Source organism: Schistocerca cancellata, chromosome 1, assembly GCF_023864275.1.
Source record: "Schistocerca cancellata isolate TAMUIC-IGC-003103 chromosome 1, iqSchCanc2.1, whole genome shotgun sequence".
Lineage (NCBI taxonomy): Eukaryota > Metazoa > Arthropoda > Insecta > Orthoptera > Acrididae > Schistocerca > Schistocerca cancellata.
Genome location: NC_064626.1, coordinates 771,777,561 through 771,803,630, shown reverse-complemented (window position 1 = coordinate 771,803,630; position 26,070 = coordinate 771,777,561). Strand labels below are relative to the sequence as shown.

General features: G+C 38.9%; 1 protein-coding gene across 3 annotated transcripts in view; it reads left to right on the top strand.

The window, feature by feature from the left end:
- LOC126187067 (uncharacterized) overlaps positions 1-26,070 on the top strand; it is a 255,499-nt gene that overhangs the window by 202,132 nt on the left and 27,297 nt on the right. For 2 of the 3 annotated variants that reach the window (XM_049928264.1, XM_049928265.1), the window contains exons 3-7: positions 9,936-10,160; positions 11,741-11,961; positions 13,704-13,915; positions 22,709-22,917; positions 23,453-23,629. In XM_049928264.1, coding sequence (XP_049784221.1) covers positions 9,936-10,160; positions 11,741-11,961; positions 13,704-13,915; positions 22,709-22,917; positions 23,453-23,629 — 1,044 coding nt within the window. Of the gene's footprint in view, positions 1-2,975; positions 3,090-9,935; positions 10,161-11,740; positions 11,962-13,703; positions 13,916-22,708; positions 22,918-23,452; positions 23,630-26,070 lie in introns of those variants that run through there. The other variant, XM_049928266.1, reaches the window with a different exon arrangement.

Sequence of the window (26,070 nt, the reverse complement as noted above, 5' to 3'; positions counted from 1 at the left end):
TGAAAAATCAAATACTACTCTTTATTTGTACTACGTCCATTGTTTTGTACCACAGATGTGGTCTCAACAAGAGCCAGAGAGATAAGCGTTGCAGAAACATGAAAAACAATCATTTGTCACTGCATCGAGCACATTATACAAATGCTGTAGTTTTACAGTTGCCACCGTACCACTGCAATCTGAACCCAATAGAATTGTCCTGAAGCCAAGTTAAGGGATTTGTCGCGAGGAATAACAAGACATTTCAGATACCAGACGTACTGGAACGAATCTTCGTCACAGGTCACTGTCGAATGCGGTCAAAATGCAGAACAGCTCTCCAGAGGAAAAAAAAATGTTGTATTTGGCTGGCTTCGTGGATTCTGTAGCTGATCGCCTAGTTACGGTACTGGTCGGATTCGGACATGGGATGCGACTGACTACAAGTAATACCTTCAGTGGCTTCAATTATTTAACTACATGATGAAATTCCTGCTACACACTTTTATGTCACACATAGCTCAGGCACAAGAATTACCCTTTGCTTAAATTGGGAATTTTCATCACACTTGTTTTTAATTATAATACTACGTTAGCTAAGAAGGAGAATAAATTACGTTTTCCGTCCGGACAACTAAGAAGCGTATTGCTGGAGTTTTGTAGTATATTATTTCATTCTGTTTAAAAATTAAATGACATTTGAAACTATATTGTTTCTCTGTTCGCCACTTTTCACGTTTTAACTGCACCTGTTCACATCACTGAAGGTTGGTTGGACCAACTGGCTGGCCAGTGCTGTCCACATAAAATGCGCCATGAAGCTGTTGCCCCTATCATCGCTGAGCAGAAGCGCGCGCAACGCACAGCATAAAACGTATCCTTATTATCGTACTTGACTCTATTCTAGCCAACTTGGTTTCCGCTCCACGTGAAACTAAATCCAATGAGATTCCAGAAAATGCGAAAGAATACACAGTGTAGTATTTACATCAAAAACGAAGTCTTTCGCGACGGCACTTATATCTAAAAATTCTCAGTTTTATTGCCGCGTCAATTCGGGATACAATATCGAGCTTTCGACGATAGCCTCCGTTGTCATCGTCATCGTCAGTTGCTTCTGACGATGACGATGGAGGTTATCGTCGAAAGCTCGAGATTTTATCCCGATCTGACGCGGCGAGAAAACCGAGAATGTTTTACGTATTTACATCAAGTTTATTCTTACGATGAACGCAGTATACTGTCTGATAATTATCCTGAATTATGAGATTGCGTACAGTCACTTCCAAATAGAGCTATCACATGGAATTCTTGGTGGTACTGGAAATGGACGTTGCGGAAATACCCGTAAGAGAAATATGTCTATGGGGCATGTCATAGTTACGTTCATAGACGCAAATGCGGAGTCACATGTCATTTTCTGACAGGAGAGAGCACCCGGCGGAACCACTCCAACTCCTGGGATACATACATAGTTATGTTCCCTAATATGCTTCAAATCTTAACAGATCTATTACGCTAAAGATATTTTTTCGCCAGTCAATTCGTTCAACTCATTTCCTAGTTACAGGCTAATTGGACTTTCTTCTGCTGACAGTTGGTTTCGCAACGGGATGCGCTCGTCTCTCGGCGTATGATAACTTCCTACTGTGTGCTGCTTGACGGCCAATACAAAAAGTTGTAAATTTGTTTTTGGTCAACCCATTGCAGACCGGATTTATCCTGCGACGAAAGATTGCAGTGCTGTACGAAGAAAGAAGGATTAGTGATTAAAGCCCCGTTAGTATCGAGATTGCTAGAGACGAACCAATAACTCAGTAGGAGAAGCTGGAGAAAGGAACAGATGGTGAACTTTATCTAAACAAGTCATCACAGTCTCGGGCATGGATGTGTGTGATGTCCTTAGGTTAGTTAAGTTTAATTAGTTCTAAGTTCTAGGTGACTGATGACCTAAGAAGTCAAGTCGCATAGTGCTCAGAGCCAAGTCATCACAGTGCAGTCCCGAATTACTAGGTCACGGAGTAAAACGCTGTCTATCAAAAGTCGACCATGCAACCGGCGAGTCAGTTTTAAGTTTACGGACTAGTCTCTAATATATTCAAGTGGTAGCTGCTGGGCCATGATTTCGATGGTTCGAGTTGCAGATTCGGCTCCAAGTCACATAATGCCTTCCAGAAAAGAAATCGCTTCATAGACTGGATAGTAACTTCAAAATCTATGACGCAAAAGTAAAGAAAATCTTTTTACATCCATAAGTCAGTTCTACATCTAAGTCAGTTCAATAAACTAACACACAACTTACAGCTGAGTACTAGTAGTTATTTATATGAGAATGCAGACTTTCTCGGTGAATCTCGATGATAAAATCTTCTCGGGTTAACAGCAGAGTCAATGCTTTGTTCTCCAGCAGCGTTTCAGCAAGTTTCTTACTTGCCATCTTCAGGCGAAATGCGTTGTTCTCCAGCAACGCTTCAGCAAGTTTCTTACTTGCAATCTTCAGGTTTCGCTTACTGAAACGTTACTGGAGAACAACGCTTGTCGCCTGAAGATGGCAAGTAAGAAACTTGCTGAAACCCTGCTGGAGAAAAATGCGTTGACTCAGCTGTCGACCCAAGAAGATTTTATCATCATAGTAGCTGGCTGTTCAGAAGGAAGGAAGATTAGGATTTAACGTCCTTAGAAACGTAGCACCAGTTCCGATAGCAGAAGAATGGGGAAGGAAACTGGACGTGTCCTTTAAAAAGAAACCTTTCCAATTTGGAGAACGACGTAAACTCCAAATCCAGATGGCTGGACAGAGATTTGAACTGCCGTCTTCCTGAATGCGAGTCCAGCGACGAACAACTGCGTCACCCCGCTCGGTGGATTTCATTAGACAGCGATCTCAAGATAGGATAAAATGACCACTGCGTCACCCCGATCGGTTCTTCAGACTGCGATCTCAGTACGAGAAAAACATTGGTTCATCATAACTTGCACAATAGGGCAGACTCGATCGCCGTCTTCCAAATACGAGGAAAGAAGTATGCCGTTAAGACACCGGTAATATAATCAGCGATGGGAATACTAGCACTTTCACTAGTTCCTCGTAACCACTACGAATCATAAAGGTATGTGAAATGCAAATGGCGACGGAATATGCACCCCACACGGAGATCATGCGACGAGCCTTTCCTGTTTCATTGGGGCTGACGCACGCGGTGAAAGTAAAGTATGAGTCACAATTTGGCCGTCGCTGGAAGCAGAAAGCACCGCTAGACGTTTCTGGCGCATCCTGTCCTTTCCTTTCTCGGAAGTCAGGATGTCCATGCGAAAGAAAGCAGCTACTTGCGAACAAAGATGTAACGAGGTCTTCCTTACACGTTCCGAATGATAGCAGCAACTATACTGTTCCAGTTTTTTGTAGTCCAGTAATTCAACACAGTAGCGTACCGTATTTCTCTGGGAAATCGACGTCTAGGACAAGAAAGAAAACATTGTTATTACACGACTAAAAGCTCTTGAGGCCTTATAAAAAGCTGGTTTTATGGTACAATTAAATCGTATTTTGCGTGAAAATCTATTAAAAGTAATGCTCTGTGCATACACGTGACAAAATTCAATTTGTTCGGTTTGAATATTTTGACATGGCATATCGTCAAATCAGATTCAGATTCTTTATTAGTCATTCAGCATTATTACATGCAATAGACTTCGTCAGTTCACTTAACCTATTAATTTTACAAAATAAATTTTTACATACTTAAGCTGATATAGGGCATTTCTAAAAATTCTTCTAATGAATAGAATGGATTAGTTAACACGAAGTTATGAACATTGTCTTTAAATAATTTGTCAGGCTTGATTGACCCATTTTTAGACAATTTGTTATATACACTCCTGGAAATGGAAAAAAGAACACATTGACACCGGTGTGTCAGACCCACCATACTTGCTCCGGACACTGCGAGAGGGCTGTACAAGCAATGATCACACGCACGGCACAGCGGACACACCAGGAACCGCGGTGTTGGCCGTCGAATGGCGCTAGTTGCGCAGCATTTGTGCACCGCCGCCGTCAGTGTCAGCCAGTTTGCCGTGGCATACGGAGCTCCATCGCAGTCTTTAACACTGGTAGCATGCCGCGACAGCGTGGACGTGAACCGTATGTGCAGTGGACGGACTTTGAGCGAGGGCGTATAGTGGGCATGCGGGAGGCCGGGTGGACGTACCGCCGAATTGCTCAACACGTGGGGCGTGAGGTCTCCACAGTACATCGATGTTGTCGCCAGTGGTCGGCGGAAGGTGCACGTGCCCGTCGACCTGGGACCGGACCGCAGCGACGCACGGATGCACGCCAAGACCGTAGGATCCTACGCAGTGCCGTAGGGGACCGCACCGCCACTTCCCAGCAAATTAGGGACACTGTTGCTCCTGGGGTATCGGCGAGGACCATTCGCAACCGTCTCCATGAAGCTGGGCTACGGTCCCGCACACCGTTAGGCCGTCTTCCGCTCACGCCCCAACATCGTGCAGCCCGCCTCCAGTGGTGTCGCGACAGGCGTGAATGGAGGGACGAATGGAGACGTGTCGTCTTCAGCGATGAGAGTCGCTTCTGCCTTGGTGCCAATGATGGTCGTATGCGTGTTTGGCGCCGTGCAGGTGAGCGCCACAATCAGGACTGCATACGACCGAGGCACCCAGGGCCAACACCCGGCATCATGGTGTGGGGAGCGATCTCCTACACTGGCCGTACACCACTGGTGATCGTCGAGGGGACACTGAATAGTGCACGGTACATCCAAACCGTCATCGAACCCATCGTTCTACCATTCCTAGACCGGCAAGGGAACTTGCTGTTCCAACAGGACAATGCACGTCCGCATGTATCCCGTGCCACCCAACGTGCTCTAGAAGGTGTAAGTCAACTACCCTGGCCAGCAAGATCTCCGGATCTGTCCCCCATTGAGCATGTTTGGGACTGGATGAAGCGTCGTCTCACGCGGTCTGCACGTCCAGCACGAACGCTGGTCCAACTGAGGCGCCAGGTGGAAATGGCATGGCAAGCCGTTCCACAGGGCTACATCCAGCATCTCTACGATCGTCTCCATGGGAGAATAGCAGCCTGCATTGCTGCGAAAGGTGGATATACACTGTACTAGTGCCGACGTTGTGCATGCTCTGTTGCCTGTGTCTATGTGCCTGTGGTTCTGTCAGTGTGCTCATGTGATGTATCTGATCCCAGGAATGTGTCAATAAAGTTTCCCCTTCCTGGGACAATGAATTCACGGTGTTCTTATTTCAATTTCCAGGAGTGTATTTTAATTGCCATATACTTATGACTATTGTTAGTTTTAGCTAATCTATTTTGTGGCAACAGCAGAGAAGTACACGTTCTTGTATAGTAGCCATGCCTTTCATTTGTTACACTTAAATTAGGTAGTTCAGCAAGTATGTAGTTAACACTGCCAAGAACATATAAATTAATTACTGTTAAAATTCTATATTTAATGAACAATGGTTTACAATGTGTTCTATTATCTACCTTAGCCAATACTCTGATTGCTTTCTTCTGGATCACGATAATTTCATTTATTTTTCTGCTGTTTCCCCAGAGTATTAACCCATACCTTAAAACAGATTGAAAAAAGGCAAAGTACGCTGTCCTTACGTACTCAAATGTCACACAACACATCAGTCTCTTCAACAAATACATAACTCTTGACAACCTAACCACTATGTGATCAACATGAGAGTTCCATGTTAGACTGTTGTCAAGTGCAATTGTTTTTCTATTTTTGTAGTCTTTGATAGACTGAACCACGTATTCTGGGTCTTTTCCTCATTTAATAGTAATAATACAGGTACATACTGTAGCGCCAAAAAAACTGATATAGGCATGCGTATTCAAATACAGAGAGATGTAAACAGGCAGAATACGGCGCTGCGGTCGGCAACGCCTACATAAGACAAGTGTTCGGCGCAGTTGTTAGATCGGTTACTGCTGCCACAATGGCAGGTTATCAAGATTTAAGTGAGTTTCAACGTGGTGTTATAGCAGGCACATGAGCAATGGGACACAGCATCTCCGAGGTAGCAATGAAATGGGGATTTTTCCAGTATGACCATTTTACGAGAGTACCATGAATATTAGGAATCCAGTAAAACATCAGATCTCTGATATCGCTGTGGCCAGAAAAAGATCCTGCAAGAACGGGACCAACGATGACTGAGAAGAATCATTCACCGTGACAGAAGTGCAACACTTCCACAAATTCCTGCAGATTTCAATGTTGGGCCATCAACAAGTGTCAGCATTCTAACCTTCAACAAAACATCTTCGATATGGGCTTTTGGAGCTGCAGGCCCGCTCGTATACCCTTGATGACTGCGTGACACAAAGCTTTACGCCTCGTTTGGGCCCATCAACACCGACATTGGCCTGTTGATGAATGCAAACATGGACGAGTATGGGCATGGAAACAATCTCATGCATCCATGAACACTGCATGTCAGCAAGGGACTGTTCAAACTGCTGGAGGCTCTCTGATGGTGTTGGGCATGTGTAGTTGGAGTTATCTGGGACCCCTGATACGTCTAGATATGACTCTAACAGGTGACACGTACGTAAGCATCCTGTCTGATAACCTGTATCCATTCATGCCCATTGTGCATTCTGATAGACTTGGGCAATTCCAGCACATAAGGCGACAACCCACACAGTCCAGAATTGCAACAGTTTCGCTCCAGGAACACTATTCTGAGTCTAAACACTTTTTCTGGCCACCAAACTCCCTAGAAATGAACATTATTGAGCATAACTGGGATGCCTTGTAACATGCTGTTCTGGACAGCTCTGTAGGATTCATGGTGCCAGTTTTGTCCAGCACTTCTGTGTGCATGGGGGGGGGGGGAGGGGGGTACATGAAATTACCAGGCGTACCAGTTTCTTTGGTTCTTCAGTGTATAAACAAATACAAAATATGTTTACACATTTGAAAGAGTTCTTCTGGGAATATTGACAGTGCTTAGTTGAAGGACTTATGATCTTCTGTGTCTTATTATGGAGTCACTTAACAGCAAAAGCCCAGCGTATTTGTTGGCATATGATATTTTGGTCATTATGTATCATAAGTTGACTGGTTAAGGGCTGAGATCTTATACCACTTGTCCAAGATGTTACCTATGTTTATAATGTAGGCCAAAGCAATGAATTAAAATGTGTACCAGCATCAGGATTTGAACACGGGCCTCCTTCTTATAAGGAAGATACGTTAGCCATTATGCCACACTGGAGTCCCAGATTTTTATCTCAGTGCTGGTACAGATTTTAATTCATTGCTTTGGCCTACACAATTATTGTCGATAAAAATGGGCCTCAATATGTCTCAGAAACAACTGTATATGATTAACTGTGTTTGCTGTAATCATAGCAACTACTGAAGAAGTCAGTATAAAATTACATTACATATCCCAGTAGTTTGTCACTAGATCATGGCAGGCGACATACATGAAGAGTTACTGTACACAGATCTTAATTGTTTTAATACCTTCCGTTTAATGTTTTTCATCATACTTTAGTAAAACCCATTTTCCTTACACCAAGCAACATACTAAATGAAAATATTTGTGTGGAGTTCAGAAGCTAAAATGAAGCATGCTTTTGCAGTAAGGGGTGTATGTAACAGACCTCTGATATCAATTATTACAGATTGCAACTGAATAAATGATGACGGTTTAGATAGTGTGACACGTGTGTACTAGAATAATAGAAATTATTTCAGCAATATTGTTTTCCCCATAGTTTAGAGTTTATCTTTTCATGATATCAGATGTCTTAAAGATTAAATACTATGACAGGCAGATAAAGATATGAGAAGGTTTGGTCATGACATTTCAAAGTAAATCATGATGCTAGTTTTACATCAATCCATATGTTTGCCTGAGGTTGATATAAGTGGGATAACAAGCACTGCTACTTCTTACATAAAAACTGGTCAAATACAATGTGATGTTTAGAAGGCGAGACACTTATTTGGAGCCCACAACAGTAAGCTTCTCAAAAAAAAAAAAAAAAGGTTCAAATGGCTCTGAGCACTGTGGGACTTAACTTCTGAGGTCATCAGTCCCTTAGAACTTAGAACTACTTAAACCTAACTAACCTAAGACATCACAAACATCCATGCCCGAGGCAGGATTCGAACCTGCGACCGTAGCGGTCGTGCAGTTCCAGACTGTAGCGCCTAGAACCGCTTGGCCACCCCGGCTGGCTTAAGCTTCTCAACCACAGTGCTATGTCACTTAGTGGCAAGTCTTGAGTTGTCCTTCCCAGCACTATGGTCAGACTTATTGGTGGTGTCAATAGTTGATTACTGGTAGCAGTATCAGGAGGATGGCAGAACTGAAGACATGGCTATTACATGTAGTTCAGTAGCAGCATATTTTCATAAGCTATTATGTAACAAGAATGTGTAATGACAGTAAAGATCCAACACTTTTTCCATAAATAATCATTCTCTGCATCAATTTCTCATTATTACCTGTTCGTGTGGCCCAATAGATCACTTCTTGTGATATTTGTGATATCAGATTCCCACCTACAGGACGATATTCGTCAATGACTGGGTACTGCCTTAGTGGGGCAATGGTCTGAAATATTCTCTCAATACCAGCCATCACTGGAACATGCTCCACCTCCTGATGCTTTCAAAGATAAAGTTAGTTGGTGACGCCTTAGCATCACTAACTATCTTCTCTGTTTGGTTGACCAAAATTGACACACACAGCTCTGTGCTGCATAATTTCAAGCTCCATGAAATCTGAGGACACAGAATAGTAAGAATCTGTATACAAAAGGAAATCCCCTGACTGACTTAAATTTGGAGAGAGTGTTGATCTCATACTATAGGCACTGTTTATGAAGGTATTTTTGAACTTCCACACTGAAGGCAATGAAATAGGGGGTCAAAGGTTTTTGGAAATATGTTGCTATTAAGGCAATTTTAAAGCTAGAACTACAAAAATTGATATTTGGTTTCTTTGTCAGAAATTAAAAAAATGCATGTTTGAGAATTTTTTGAAATTCAACCCCTAAAGGGGTTAAATAGAGGGTAATTTTTTAAAACTAAACCATTAAACAACTACATCAGCATTTTTAAAGCTCCATCTACAAAAGCTGGTATTTGATTTCTGTTACAAATAATAATAATAATAATAATAATAATAATAATAGTGTTTCAGCGTTCTTGGAAATTCAGAGTTCTTGGAAATTCAACTCCTAAGGTTGAATTTTATGAAAATGTTAAGTTATGAATCACTTTTGATCAGAATTTCATTTACAAAAGATTATCCTTCTATTGCCTCAATTAGCATCAAAAGTTCAGAAGCTGTTGCAGTTTATGAACTAAACCAAAGAAACCTATTTAACAGTCATCACGACAACTTGGATTCTTCAGATTTTCGCAGGAAAAGATATTGACTTTTAATATATCAATTTTTGTTAGGCCTAGTATATTGTAATAAAACTATTTTTGTTGTAATTAACATGAAAAGTAACCATTACTGATGACAAAATACATACCACATTTAAATGTGATTCCATGTACTCGAATATCTGTTTGAGCTGCGAGTATTCAGTACCTGTTGCAAGGCTGATGCTGATGACTATAAAAACTCTTATCTGATTTAGCTCTTTCTTTTTTTAAATTTCCTGTAGGAAATTAAATTAAACACATTGGAAGTCTTTAATTATGCAAAGAATGGCAGCCATGTAAAGGGTCACTAAATCATTTATAGTGAGTAGACTTATACAAGTGCAATGGGTATAACACTGTTTAAATTTGATTAAAGAGAAACAAAAAATATGTGCAGACCATACATTCTATGTGATCAAAGAAGCAGGTGCTAAGCTAATATAGAATAAAATTTGTTACTGATATTGTAGTCACCTAATGGAGATTGCGTGTTTGTGTGTACAGTTCTGAACGTAGCAGCGGGTAAGGCACCCATGCAGAGCACCACTGAGAGCAGTACCAGTGGTGGTGGTGTGCCACAAAAGGCAGTGGATGGCAGCACAAGTGCTTTCTTCACTGCTGACACGTGCACACTGACCAAACCTGAACGAGCTCCCTGGTGGTATGTCAACCTTCTGGAGCCCTACATGGTCCAGCTGGTTCGCCTCGATTTTGGCAGGGCTTGTTGTGGTGAGTCACTACATGCAGTAGTACTCTTGTCTGCTTGAAATAAAAAGCTTAGATATATTGTTTTTAAGTACTGCTTAACTTGCAGAATGTTTGCTGCAAATCATATATTTCCATTAGATACTACTGTGTCAGCTTTCTTCACATAGTGACTCAAGTGTAGGGGCTAACATCTCCTATTATTCAGTTTTCATGACAAAAATTTTTGCTTAAAGTATTGCACTACTAGCTATTTAGAGAATGGTGTTCAGGCCTCACTTCAGTTTCTGTCAGCACAATTTTTTTACGAGCATAATTGTTACGAAATTTCTAACATCAAGCCATCTGCCTAGGTTCATAATTTAATTTCACTAATAAAAGGAACACCTACAGTAGCAACATGTCACTGCTGGTTTTAAAATGTCTTTTTTGAATTATGCTCGCTGAACTGAATGTTCTCTGAATCACCAGACACGCAACCAATCACCAAAATGCCACACACGAAGATAAAATATGTCTACATCAACTGTTTCCTATTCATTAAAGGGATATATTAAGTACAGGACTACAATAATAGACCACATACGCCCTTGTGTCACATGAAGTAAACTGCTAACATATAATTACCTACAAATAATGACTTACCACTTTAATGCCAATATGATATTTACAGTGAACAAACAGAATTGATTTACTTTCATCTATACAATAGGCCTGACAGCTTTTCTTACATGCTGTTTTTATAAGGGACAAATCTTTTACATTAAATATGCTGACAAGTCTATCTTTCATTGCATGTTAACATCTGTTGTTGATACTGAATTAATACTCTGGAACTATATGGCCATTATAAAGTAAGCAAAGCTGCCATCAGTGTCATAGCACTTTACTAGGCATAGCTACCAGTAGTGTTAAGCTCTTGCCTCTCTCCAGTCTAAGACCAACTCACTCAGCCAGTTATAGGGGACCTGAAGTTTAATGGTATATCAAAGCCAAAATACTCCCTGAATTTTCACCTACACAAATTAATGCCATAGATAAATGTCAAGGCAACTGCAATAAAAAAATAAAGAGTAATCAAGAATTGTTGGGAAACAATCAGTTAAACTACATCTTCCATTTTTATTAAAAAATATGATCATGAGAGAAATAAGTAATGATATATAACAAATCTGAATGATATCCAGGAATTTTGGCACTATCTAGACTGTGTGATCATTCACAACTCCTGTTGTTTCAGCAGTCATTAGTTTTTTATCTTGTTATTATTGAATGATTATCTTGAATATGTTTCTGATTTCAGGAATGAGTTACCTACTAATTGCTGCCCACATTACACAGTAGGATTTTGTTTAGTTACACCGTGTATGAAAAACATGGGTATTTCATTTTTCATGTCTCCAAAATACAAAGCTTCTGACCAGACAGTGTGTCCACAAACTGATCATACATTAAGAAAAAATGTTTTGTTGTACTTCTTTACTACAGATAATTATAATTACAGCAATGAAAAGCAGCATGCGCTTCATAAGACTATGTAGAATTATAATAACATAACACAGTTTTGTACAGCATCATAAAAATGTCATATAAATAATTCACAGGAAAGAATCAAGCAGCTACAATTGTAGTACGAGTGGGAAACAATCGTCCAGATCTTGGAACAAACCCTATCTGCAACCGCTTCACCGGACCACTGGAAGAGGGCAAACCACTGTTCCTTCCCTGTAATCCACCAATGCCAGGTGCTTTTGTTAGTGTGCATTTGGAAGGATCAGTGCCAAGTCAACTGTCAATATGTGAGGCATTTGTATACACTGACCAGGTAAGTTGTTTTCCATTTTAACTACTTCCTATAAAACATGTTAAAATCTGGATCACATGAAAGTATTTTCTAGGAATGGAATGAGTACAGAAATAAACACTAAGTTGTGTTATAAAGTGGCAGTAGGTACCAAATGGTGAGAGATAAGATGCGAATACAGTGTAGTTTATACTAATGTAAGACATTTGCAAATATATTCATTACTGTATAGGTTGTTGACAGGACTCATGCATATAAAATTATTAGAACAACATACAGTGATGTAGAAAATGTAATTGTAGTATCATCAATCAGTTTGCCTTTAAAAAAGTAAAGGCACCTAAAAAGTAGTGCTTATCTTAAGTGTAAAAATGGATGGGGAAGTCAAGGAAAGCTTGAAAACTTTTCTGACATTTACAGACAAAGAGAAAATGTGGATAATGTCAAATAGAGTAAGATGTCTGAATTCCTGAGAAGAATGTGGAAGAAATTTAAAGTTGGACAGATAATTGAACGTGTTCACAGGATAATGATAAAAATATGAAACAATTAGTAAAGTGTAACTTTAAGAAAGGAGTACAGCAGTTAGCATTCCTCCTGCTTAGTTTGCACACTTAAGAAGCAATTGAGGAAGAGGAGAAATTTATATCAGAAATAAAAGTGCAAGGAAAAAGAATATCAGTATTAAGATTTACAGATTGTATTGCACTATTAACTTGGAAGTGTTAATACAAGGAATACTTAGGTTACTTATTGAAGAATTTAGATTATGTAAAACAGAGAAGAAAGACAATTGATGAATAGTACCAGAAATGTGATTACAACAATCAGGAAATTTGTAATGAGTAAGATAAAACTGTATTATTACTTAAGACAAATATAATATTTCACTTGCTCATGAGACTCACTAGTTGTACATTAAAGCGAAAAACATTCTGGTACCACATTCTGATCAGAGTCTTGCAATTACACTGTTCAAAAACATGTTTCCCATAATTTAACAAATCTACTTACAGAGTGATGTTGCTTACTAACAATCATTGCTATGATACAGTTCTTACAGTAATCGTACTTATGCTAGGCAAAACAGTATACTATACTTATGCAAACTGAAGTGAAGCCTCAAATAATTTTTCATAAGTAAATTGTAAAATACTAAGCATTGTTCATTTTTATATCTCACCACCTTGCTCTCTCTGTGTTTGCAATTCTGTCAAGCTACCACTTATAAAGCCTATTTCAGAGTGTGTAATCAATGGCAAATACAGTGTCTGAAATCTGAATATATTCTTCCAAAACTGTGCAATATTTATCTTTCTTTAAGAATGCTTTCTGTTGTATCAAAACTATTCTCTAATTACAAAATTTGTTACATTATAGTTAATATGCATTCATATTTGCTAAAAGTTATTTCAAAAAAAGTCTATCAGAAATTGAGTATCAGGGAAGGATCAGCTCAAAATTTGTAAACAAACTGCATTATTAATTTTTAGAACCTGGAGATAATTAACTAGGAATAGGGATGAGGGGAAAGAGAGATAAAGTTATAAGAAACAACAAACAAAATGGCAGATCGACTAGAATATCAGTCTGACAGAGACACAGTGAGTAATCAGAAGGAGGGTATATTGTAAAGCAAAGTGTAAAGCATCTAAGATGACAACACATGACTCATGACTTATTCACTGCAAGTACAGTCTGATGTCAACCATCAAACTGTTATACTATATGAAGAAACCAAATTGTTTCCAATTATTCCACAGGCACTTCCTTTCGAACGATGTCCTCAGTTCCGTGACCAGCCACCAGGTAGCACAGCTACGTACAATGGAAAGTGTTACATTTTCTACAACAGACAACCTTTAAATTTCCGTGATGCCCTTGGATTCTGTCGTAGTCGTGGTGGAACCCTAGTGGATGAGAGCAATCCAGCTCTTCAAGGATTTATAAGTTGGGAACTTTGGAGGAGGCACAGGTAATATTTGAGAAAGTCACTGTTGGTAATTATTTTGCATTATGAGCAAATCTGAACAGCATTTTGGATCCATAATTCTTTTACTACACATCTGGATACACAACAGTTCAGTAAGAGAAAATAGTTACCTTAGATTATTTCAACAAATTTTGAAAGTGTTTACACAAAGGAATCAAAATAGATGTACCAAAAATAAGTAAAAAAACTAGCATTGAAGTTCTTACCATAGAATGGCTTAAGAAAATTTACAAAATAAATATGGAATGCTGAATTTTTGCTACTGGCTGCCTAAATATATGTTGATTCCTAAGTAAATTCTCCTCCACACACAGCCTGATAGCAAACATTTTCCCTGGAATACCATGGTCAACTTCCCTAGAAAGCATGCTCTCTCTCAGCTAGGCTGTAAACTGTAAACCTTGGCCCCACGGCTTTCACCTGTTTCTGATCAATCAGTAAACCAGACTCACTCTCCTGCACAGTGTCATGTTTCACTCTTCCACTGCCCCCTACATCCATTTGCTATGTTGAAAGGTTTATTGAAGCAGCTTGAAGTTATTGTGTAGTCAGTCGACATTTCCCCAACAGCCTTATATTTATCACATTTCCTATATTGGTGTGGGATTCTGGATATCCTAAAGAGATCAAGCTGTTTCCAGTTTTTAGCCTGTACACCACTGTCACTATGTCCATTGTAATCCAAATGTGTAGTGGGAGCAGATTCAGCATGGTCTCTACCCCAGCAGTGGGCGTACTGCTAATTCTGCCTGTTATGGCTAAACAGCCTGGTCTCTACAACTTAGCAAGTTCCTTAGTAGCCACCTTCTGTTTTACTTTCTTCCGCTATACTATGGACCCATCAGTTATCACAGATCTTATATCCAGTACATACTGTAGGGTTTTAGACCCCAAATTTTCCCATAGGCTCATCTAGTGATCATAAACGTATCTTTCACCTTGGAACATATACTCCTTTTGTGAGGGGTCCATGATACTTTTGCATCCAGAGTTATCCACAAATCTCCCCCCCCCTCCCCCACCCCCTCCCACAGGTGTAGTTTCATCAAGAAGCTTCAGATTCCAGTATGTGTATGCTGGAAATGCTTCCTTATGAATGGTACAATAATAGTGTCTTAAGACTGACTCTTAGATCCTGTTTCCTGCATCAGTTTTGCACAATGTCCAGTGCACATAATGCCATTGTTTTATCAGTACTAGCAAATTTGCTAAATATTACCATGATCAGTCATCTGCGAATTCTTGGAAAAAATAGCCTCTAGTATTTAGCTGTTCAATAAGTTTATTCACCACTAGATTCCACAGCAGTGCTGACAAAAGCCCTCCTTCCAGACATCCTCTGGTGCTGTTGATCACCATTTTTTTTGTTCATTTGGTGGCTTCTACTTTTCTTCTGCTCAACATGCCCTTAATCCACCTACATATGGTGGTCTCAATACCATGCTCTTCTGCAGCTCTGACCATGGATTTGAAGGTCATACTGCTAAAAGCCCTTTCAGTGTCCAGCAAGATGCAGAGAGCAGTTTCATGAAAACGTTGCACTTCTTCCACCTCCCCAACAGACTGGTAAAGCTCTGTTTCACATGATTTGCATCACTGAGATGTATGTTGGTTTGCAAGGTGAAGAAATGCAGTTAGTTTCCTTTCCCTGACATGCACATTAAACAGTTTTTCTAATGTATCCGTAACTTTGGTGCAATCAATTCTCCCTAGCTTCAGAATGAAAACAACACTCACTGTCCTCCAAGCATTAGGAATGATTTCTGCCACTTGGCTAACCCTAAACACCCTGCATAGGACTATAATTAAACTGTCTCCTGTTTTTCTGTTGTGTTAAAAAAAAAAAAAAAGAAGAAGAAAAGAAATGTCCACTATATGACTGTTAATTAACAGCCAAATGGTGGAAATTTCTTTCAAAAAATTCTACATGACTGTGGAATTTAACCTTGACCTGGTCCAATTTCTAGTTCTTGGGTTGATCTATTGCCCAATCCAGTTGCAGGAACAGCTGCCATTGGTTCCACCCCTAACATTTGCATATTTAATGTCTCATCATCTGGTTAATAACATGCTGTCCACCTTTTGAATGAAACACAGCAGCAATTCTGCATGGCATAAATTTGACAAGTCCTTGTAAGTTGCTAGTGGTCTGTGGCACCAGATGTTCATGCACAGGCCATGAAATTCCTGTAAGTTATGGTCTTATGCTTTGTGAGTACAGAGCTGGTGGCTGATAGCATCCCAGATGTATTCCATTGAGTCCAGGTGAGGCAAATTTGATGGCCAAACAATCAATATGAATTCACTGTCATGCTCTTCAAACCACTGTAGCGAGATTCAGCACTTTACCTTCTGGGAGATGCCTTCGGATGCCATTGAGCATGAAGGAATGCTAGTGCTCCACAGTGATGTTCATGTAGATCACAGCTATTATGGTGCATTCGATACTACCACAGGTTGCATGGAAGCTCAGGTGAATGTCCCCCACAGTATAAATCTGCACACAGGGTCCTGTGTCCGTGGTTCACTGCATGTTTGACCATTTGCTGGATGGTGGTGTTTGATGACAGGACTATCTGTAAAAGCAAAAGTTATAGTTATTCATCCAACCAGGTGACACATTTCCACTGATCCATGGTTTAATCTCAATAATCCCATGCCCACTGCAACTATGTTGTCAGGTCAACAAGGAAACATGTAATGATCAACTGCTGCAGAGCTGCAAATTCAACAATGTGTGCTGAATGCTGTGACCTGAAGCAGTCAAACTGGTGTCAGCATTGTTATCAGATCTGCCACAGATTGTTGCCTATCATGAATTACAGAATGGGCAAACCTCTGTCCTTGTCATTCTGAGATGATGCTCCTATTTGTGGTATCACCATCATTCAGCCACTTTCTATAGATGCTCACAACAGTAATATGTGAGCAGTGGACTAGCTTCACTGTTTCTAAAGTGCTTATATGCAGGCAATGGGCCATAACAATCTGCCTGTGTTCAAAGTCACTCACTCAGTGGATTTCCCCATTAGCAGCCCACATCATTGTTAGAATTATTTCCCACTTCTCTCTGCTCCACTTATATAGCTTTCTTATCACATCATGCTCCTGCAATGGCACCAATCAGTATACAGTCTCATGGTGGACAGTGATCACACTGTTTTGGCTCATCAGTGTTTGTTATAGAATAAGTAGTCTACTAATCAACTGTTAATAGGCACGCACAGATGAACTGAAAGCATAAATAACATTATTATACAGTTCATATGAGACAGAGCAAATCTATTCTGCCTTTCTACCTCTACATATATACTCTGCAAACCACTGTACAGTGGTAGACAGTACTTTACACCAACATTAACAACTTTCTGTCTTACTCCACTTGTATGTGTAGTGGACAAAATATTATTTTCTGCTTCCATGCACATATACCCTACCTTTTCCCATCTCGCTCTCATGATCCTTACAAGAAAAATGTACAATGACATCAGAATTAATACAGCAAAATTAATTTTTGAATTTTTTTGTTGATTTGGTTGTATCTTCTTGGAATATTAGTTTTTAATGATTTAGATTCTGTCATCTATTACCATGCCTCTGAAAATAGATATTTTTCTCTGTAATAGTTTGGAAAGACTGTAAACAGTTATTCTTGTTATACAATTCCTGTTGATCAAAAATGATTTCCATTACATACAGAGCATCCCAGGAAATTTAGAGATATGACAGAAATGATCATTTGAAGCAAAAGAGTCTAGTAAAGATGGACTATGAAATGCATACCTTATTCATCTTCGCTAATGCGAAACACATCTCTTCTGCTGAGAAAGTGGCCATGTTTACTGGATATTTTCTTCTTCTTTTAATCCATACTACATCCTTCCAAAATATGGAAACAAAGAGCTTGCAATAGAAGAGATCTGCTTCACAGTATCAAAGATTAAGAAGTAGTGATAGCTCAAGGTATGCATTTTAGGTACAATGTTTGCTAGACTTTTTTGATTCAAGTGATTGTTCTTGTCATATTCCTGAATACTGACATTTCCTCCTGGGACATCACGTACATGCAAGCTGCTGAGTATCAATGAAATGAATTTTAGCTTGAGCTTTAATTCTGTTAACAGAGATATTGGGCCTTGGATTTCTTGCTTAGGCAGTACAGTGTGGTAATATTTAGGTGTCTAACACCTAATGTAATGTCCTCAAGAGTAGTCTCACATCTAAGTAGAAACAATTTCCTTAGTATATCACTGTTTGGATTCCAGAAACGTTACACAACTGATAATGCTATTTACGCATTTAACCACCAAATATTAAAAGTCTTAATATTAAAATATCACCAGTTGGTACTTTTTGTGGTCTTTCTGAGGCATTTGACTGTGTAGATCATACTACACTCTTTGAAAGACTTATGTTTTATGGAACTGATGGCTTTACACATAACTGGTTTGTATCATACTTAACAAACAAAATGTAAAAGTTTCAGACAATGTTGAAAAGGTAGAAAATTTTAGTGACTGGAAGAAATCACAAAGGGAGTCTGCAAGGTTCCATTTTGCGTCCACCTCTGTTCCTCACATATATGAATGACCTTCCACTTAACATTCAACAAGCAAAATTGATACTTTGCAGATGATAATAGTGTTATAATAAATCCCATTAGAGAAAAGCAAAAGAAGAGACTGTTAACAATGTTTTACAGAAAATTATTAAGTGGTTCTCCAAAAATGGACTATACCTAAATTCTGAGAAAACACGCTATATTAAATTTTGTTCAACAAACAGAGTCATACAACTGATGTAATACATGGACAGGAGTCAGTAAATCCAGTAGAATGCTCTAAATATTTAAGTGCACACACTGATGAAAACTTGAACTAGAAGAAGCATATTCTACCTCTACATATACATCTATACTCTGCAAACCACTGTGAAGTGTATTGTAGAGAGTATATTCCATTGTACCAGCTATTAGTGTTTCTTCTCCTTCCAGTCACATATTGAGTATGGGAAGAATGATTGCTTAAATGCCGCTGTGTGTACTGTAATTAATGTAATCTTTTCCTCAGTATGCTTATGTAAGCAATAAGTGAGGGGTTGTGATATATTCTTAGAATCATTATTTCAAGCTGATTCTTGAAACTTTGTAAGTAGACTTTCTCAGGGCAGTTTACATCTGTCTTCAAGATTCAGCCAGTTTAATCCAGTTTAATTTCTTCAACATTTATGGTACACTCTCCAATGTGTCAAAGAAACCTGTGATCATTTGTGCTGCACTCATCTGCATATGTTCAGTATCCCTTGTCAGTCCTAATTGGTATGAGTCCCACACACTTCAGAAGTAGTCCAGGATGTGTCACTTGAATAATTTGATGTAGACTGATTGCACTTCCCCTGTATTCCTCGAATAAACTGAAGTCTACCATCTACTTTACCCACAACTAAGCCTACGTATACTATGTTTTTTTTTTTTCATTTTGTCATTGTAATAATAGTACACTCTGTTTTTTCACTTTGTCAAGTGCACAATTTTACATTTATGAACATTAAAAGCAAGTTGCCAATGTCTAAACCACTCTGGAATCTTATCAAGATCTAAATGAATATTTATGCAGCCTCTTTCAGACAGTATTTCACTATAGATAACTGTGTCATCAGGAAAAAATCTAAGGTTACTATTAAAATATTGCCCACAAAATCATTAATATACTACATTAACAGCAAGGATCTCAAAACACTTCCTTGGGTCACACTTGAAGTTACTTTTCATCTGAGGATGACTCTCCATCTAAGATAACAAGTTGTGTCCTCCCTACCAAAAAATCCTCAGTCCAGTCACAAATTTTGCTTCACACCCCATATGATCACACTTCTGACAATAAACGTAGATGTGGTACTGAGGGAAATACTTTTTGGAAATCAAGAAATACTACATCTACCTGACTGCCTTGATCCAAAGTTTTTAGTATATCATGTGAGAAAACTGTGAGTTGGCTTTCACATGATCGATGTTTACGCAGTCCATGCTGGTTGGAATGGAGGAGGTCATTCTGTTCAAGATACCTAGTTATATTTGAGGTCAGAATATTTTCTAAGATTCTACAACAAATCATTGTCAAGGATATTGGACGGTAGTTTTGTGGATCACTTCTACTACCTTTCTTGTAAATGGATGTGACCTGTGCTTCTGCAACTACTGGGCACAGTTTTTTTGTTATTGCATCTACAAAACATTATTGTTAGAAGAGGGGCTAACTCAGCCACATATTCAGTATAAATCTGATAGGATTCCATTGGGCCCTGCAGATCTGTTCAGTTTTAACAATTTCAGCTGTTTTTCAATGCCACTGACTCATCTCGCAGTGGTATGAGGATTAAATTGAGACATTTCTCCTCCCCTACCCCTTTTTTTAAATTTTTTTAAAGGAATATCCGAAAATGGAGTTAAGCATTTCAGCCTTCCTTTGCTATGCTCAGTTTCAGTTCCTATCTCATTTGTGAGAAACTGGCCAGTAATTTTTATGCCATTAACAGCCTTTACATATGACCAAAATTTCTTTGAGTTTTGCGAAAAATCATTTGGCAATATTCTGCTTTGATAGTCACTGAAGACTCTCTCAACAGCCAAAACAATGAGTTTCTCAAAAAATTAAGTTCAGCTAGGTTTGCTCTTCGTAAGTTGCTAGGGTCCTGGAAACAGATGAATCAACCTTCTGACATATTTAGCCCTTTTTCTGGGGTAACTCATCACTTAGGAAGAAGATAATGACTGCACAAAAGTAAGCAAGAAGAATAATACCTAATGGTCATCTATGGTTGTCATGTAGGTATCTCTTCAATAAGGTGGGCGTTTTAACAGCACCACCACAATACGCTTATTTGCTAATGAAACTGGCCATAAATAATGCATCACAATTTCAGAAGTATATGACCTCCAGTAACCATTATTAAAGCCGTCAGTGGCTCAGAATGGAGTTCAATATGTACCAACAAAAAATTTGTCCATTTGCCCAATGCTGACAGATAGTAAAGCAAGTTTTAAATCTAACCTAAATCATTTCTCCTGGACAACTTCTTCTCTTCCATGAATGAAATTCTATTTAAAAAAAAAGGGGTCAACTACAGGGTGGCACATGAAATGTGTTACCATTTTGTTTTGGTGAATATAAACTTTATTGTCAATACAATCCGAAAGGAACATATACTACAATCAAGAGCCGTCCATGGAGATTTGTTCTAACTCAGCATATGCTCAATATGTCCACAATTTCATTTCCTAACTTCCTTCAAATGAACACTGAAGTTAGTGATTACCCTACGGCACATGTCGTCTGTAATTTCATTGCAAGCTTGAAGAATAAGTCTTCTGAGCTCCATTAAATCGCGTGGATGTTTCGGGAAAATTTTTTCCTTCGGGTTCTCCCAAAGAAAAAACTCACATGGATTGAGGTCTGGACTATTGGGGGCCAAGTTTGTCCTTCATTGAAGCAACCTGGAAACCTGAGTGAAATGATCCGCATGTCGAAATGCTCATGTAAAAACTCCAACACAGTGTTTGCAGTATGTGGCCTTCCTCCATCTTGCATGAACCGCTGCGTCTTGAAGGGCAAGGCAGTAGCAAGAAGCTGTGGAATGAAGCTATTGCAAAGCATGATCAAATAATGCTCGCTGTTCACAGTTTCTTCAAAGAAAAAGGGTCCAATAAGTCCATGACTGGAAATTGCTGCCCATCCTGTAGTCCTCGGAGCATAATGTTGTTGTTCATGAAGCACTTGAGGGTTTTCAGTGGCCCAAAAGTGTACATTTTTTTTTGTTAACCACACCATCTAAATGAAAATGCGCCTCGTCTGAAAACCAAATGTTGTTGAGTTTCTTCCCTATCCTCTGCCCCCTGAGCAAACAGTAGTCTCTGCTGCTTGTGTTCTTCAGTGAGCTTCTGTGCACAGGTAATCTTGTATGGGTACATATGGAGGTCACTTTTAAGAATGCGCTGAACGGAGCATCTAGATATTCCCAGTTGCACTGCTGCCTTTCTACATGATTTCTCGGGACTTCTCTGTACAGCAACTCATACCACTTCAATATTCTCCAGCTAACAAACAGGCTTAGGCCGAGGTCACTTCGCTTCCAATATTGTTCCTTCCTGTACAAATTTATCATACAACCTGTGGATGGTCTTCTTGCAAGGGACCCATTGTGTGTTAAACTGTTGTCGAAAACACTTCTGAGTCACAACAAGGCTTTTCATTTCATGAAAAAGTAACACAATTGCCGATCATTGCTGTGTGGTCAGTCTTCCATTGTCAGCCATTGCTGCTTACTAGTCTCCTAGCAGCAGTATCATTTGTTTTTCCAAGCTCTGCTGGTACTGCTGTAGAGATCCCAGCGGGATATCTAATGTGCATCGTAAATTGTGAAAGAAACAATTGGTAACACATTTCGTGTGCCACTCTGTAGTTTTTAAGTGTAGTTGAATGAGTAGGACTAAAAAATATTGTCTTGATTAATGTTAACACTGATCATATACACCTGTAAACTGAGCTGTTCTGTATCATTTTGATAAAACAATAGTTCAAATGATGCAGGGAACATGTAACTAACTAACCACATAGACAAAGGACTGTGCAAAACTGCAGTGCCTAAAAAAATTTTTCATTATTTTCATGATATGCACTTTATGGGTGTCCCTTATATGTGCAACATCATTATGCACTACCATTTTCTGTACGTGAAGAGTATACTAAATGTATATTTAATTCTAAAAATTAAATACAGGAGTGATGTCAATAGTCAGTACTGGATGGGTGCTGTGCGTGATCCGAAGGACAGAAACAACTGGAAGTGGCTTGATGGTGATGATGTGACAGTCTCATTTTGGAACTTGCCAGGAGGAAATGAAGACTGTGCACGATATGATGGCTCAAAAGGATGGCTGTGGTCTGATACTAACTGTCAAGCCAAACTTAACTATATTTGCCAACACCGTAAGTACTGTAACACACTGAGAAAATGCTACTCAAAGTATAATGCAGAATTTCACAGTTGTTAAGTGAGAACTATTATAGGTAAAGCAGAAATAAAACATTACAACTCACAGACTTAAAAACAGTTTACATTCGAAATTCACAGTAATTCCTTTGCTCATACATTTCTATTTTTTATATATGTTGCTTAAAGTATAATTACAGTGAACTGAATTATTGACCAATTCTTATTTCCAACTGCTCCATCCATTATCAGGTTAAAAATATAGAATGCATTAGGATAATCTGCATGACTTTGTCAGATTTTCTCCTAGTAGCCTTTTCTCCATTAATACATTTTCCTACTGTTGTAGTTAATTTCTTTATTTTCAGTTTTTTGTGTGTTCATTTCATCAATATTAATTTTAAATAGCCCCAATTATTCAATTATGACCAGTTTTCACATCCATATCACATGAAGCTAAATGTAATGAAACTTCTATTCTTATTGTCTCACTGGGGAAAAATATTTCTAAGAGATGTATATTCCCTCTAGAACCCAAGGCCTGTGGGCGTCCAGAGCAGCCACCAAATTCAACTATGATTGCAAAGAACTTCAATGTTGGATCAATTGTCGAATATCAATGTGATCCTGGTCATCTGCTGGTTGGGCCATCAACACGCACATGTCTTACAACAGGTTTCTACAATGAATTTCCACCAGTGTGCAAACGTAAGTCTTATAGGTCACTAAGAATAATCAATTAAAATGGTACAGCTCTGTTGTACACTCTAGATATAAAAGTGTCTATAATAAAATGAAAATAATTATTGCACCCTCAAAAGGAGCAACATTCTACTTCAAAAAATGTCTATTTTACTGGTTTTCATAATTTATTTTACTTTTATTTCATTTTATTGAGAGTTTTGTGAACCCAACAGCATTAGAGTTGTTAGAGTATGGAATGAGTCAATGTTTTTATAGTATTTACAATCATGAATTTTTCATAAAATTTACAATAATGGATACAGTGGAGCACAATATGGTGGCTTCGTGATTCATATCAACTAACCCTGAATCATAAAACATGAAAATAAATAAGGTACAAAATACAAGACACCAGAATTAATATTTACATGGACATTATGAGATGTTCATATTAGCAATATCTTAATATTTGAAAATCAACACTGGTATCCATGCAACAGCATATGCTGTCTAATATGTTATAAAACACCATGCATAGACATGGGATTTTTCTGGGGGCTCTTACCTCAGGTTCTACTGGTGACAGAAAAATGGGGTCAAGTCTTTTATATAGCACTTGGGCTAGGGACCATTTATACCCAATGGAAGGATCATCCTACAGCACTGGGTCAAAGTATAAATGTTATACACTTCCTCCTGCTTAAGCAAATGAAGCAAATCAACTGATGTAGTCTATGATGGGCCTTAAGGAGTTTATGGAGGTACCATTATACTTAGTAGGCAGTTCCTTAGAAAACCTAAAAAAAGGTCTTTTTTGTCATTTTTTTTTTGGGACTAAAACTGAGCCATGGATTCCAAGATGACTATGCTGAAGTTTTTATGATACATATCTTAGGTTAGGTTAGGTTAGGTTAGGTTAGGTTAGCCAATATTCCAGTCTCAAACAACCTTGAAAATTTTCTTCATATCTCTATCCATTACCAAGATACAGAGTTACTTTTACATGTAAAATACGCATGTAAAATCTGGTATGAGGCGAAATCTCAATAATAAAAAATTGCATCAAATTGCTCAAATTTTAACATTACGTTCTCTAGGCAATTATCTAAAAGCGCCATCTTCATATTTTAAAAAATCTTCATTAGTTCATGAACTATTCCTTAGAAACCCCCTCCCCAAAAAAGGGTTTCATTACAATTTTTGTACCAAAACTGACCCACAGATTCCAAGATGGCTTTACAGAGCAAATGACTGTCATTTTATGACATATTCCTAAGACACCAATCTCAAACATTCTTGAAAATTTCCTTTATATCTTTATCCATTTCTGAGATACAGAGATTCAAAATTATTAGCTCATGGATGGTTCCTTAGAGAAACCCAAAGAAAGTGTTTTTTTACCAATTTTTCATAACAAAACAAAGCCATGAATTCCAAGATGGATATGCACAACAAATGATTGAAATTTTTACAATGTATTCCTAAGATTCCAGTCGCGAGCAACAACCTTGACTCTTTGTCCATTTCGAAGACACAGAGGTTCAAAGTTACCTTACATGCACATGTAAAATACGCACATACAAATCTGGTGGGAAGCAAAACATAAATAATAAACAGCAGCATAAAACTGCTCAGATTTTAAAATTACACACACATCAAAAAACGTTTTGCATCACCTTGGTTCCCAGAGTTCCAGAGTCTGCCCAGAAAATTGGAATAGAGATCAATGTAAACAGCATTTTTGCCCTTTTTATTTCTCATGAAAACCACACATTGCACATTGTACCACCATACAGCGAGACCTTCCTGAGATGGTGGTCCAAATTGCTGTACACACTGGTACCTTTAATACCCAGTAGCACCTCCTCTTGCATTGATGCATGCCTGTATTCATCATGGCATACTATCCACAAGTTCATCAAGGCACTGTTGGTCCCCATTGTTCCACTCCTCAACAGTGACTCAGCATAGATCCCTCAGAGTGTTTGGTGGGACACACCGTCTATAAACAGCCCTTTTCAATCTATCCCAGGCATGTTCGATAGGATTCATGTCTGGAGAACATGCTGGCCACTCTAGTAGAGTGATGTCGTTATCCTGGAGGAAATCATTCACAAGATGTGCATGATGGAGGTGCAAATATTCATCCATGAAGATGAATGCCTCGCCAATATGCTGCCGATATGGTTGCACTATCGGTCAGAGGATGGCATTCACATATCGTACAGCCATTACAATGCTTTCTATGACTGCCAGTGGCATAACTCAGCCCCACATAATGCCACCCAAAAACAGCAGGGAACCTCCACCTTGCTGCACTCACTGGATAGTGTGTCCAAGGTGTTCAGCCTGATCAGGCAGCTTCCAAACACATTTTCAACAATTGACTGGTTGAAGACATATGTGACACTCATTGCTGAAGAGAACGTGATGCCAACCCTCAGCAGTCCATTCAGCATGTTGTT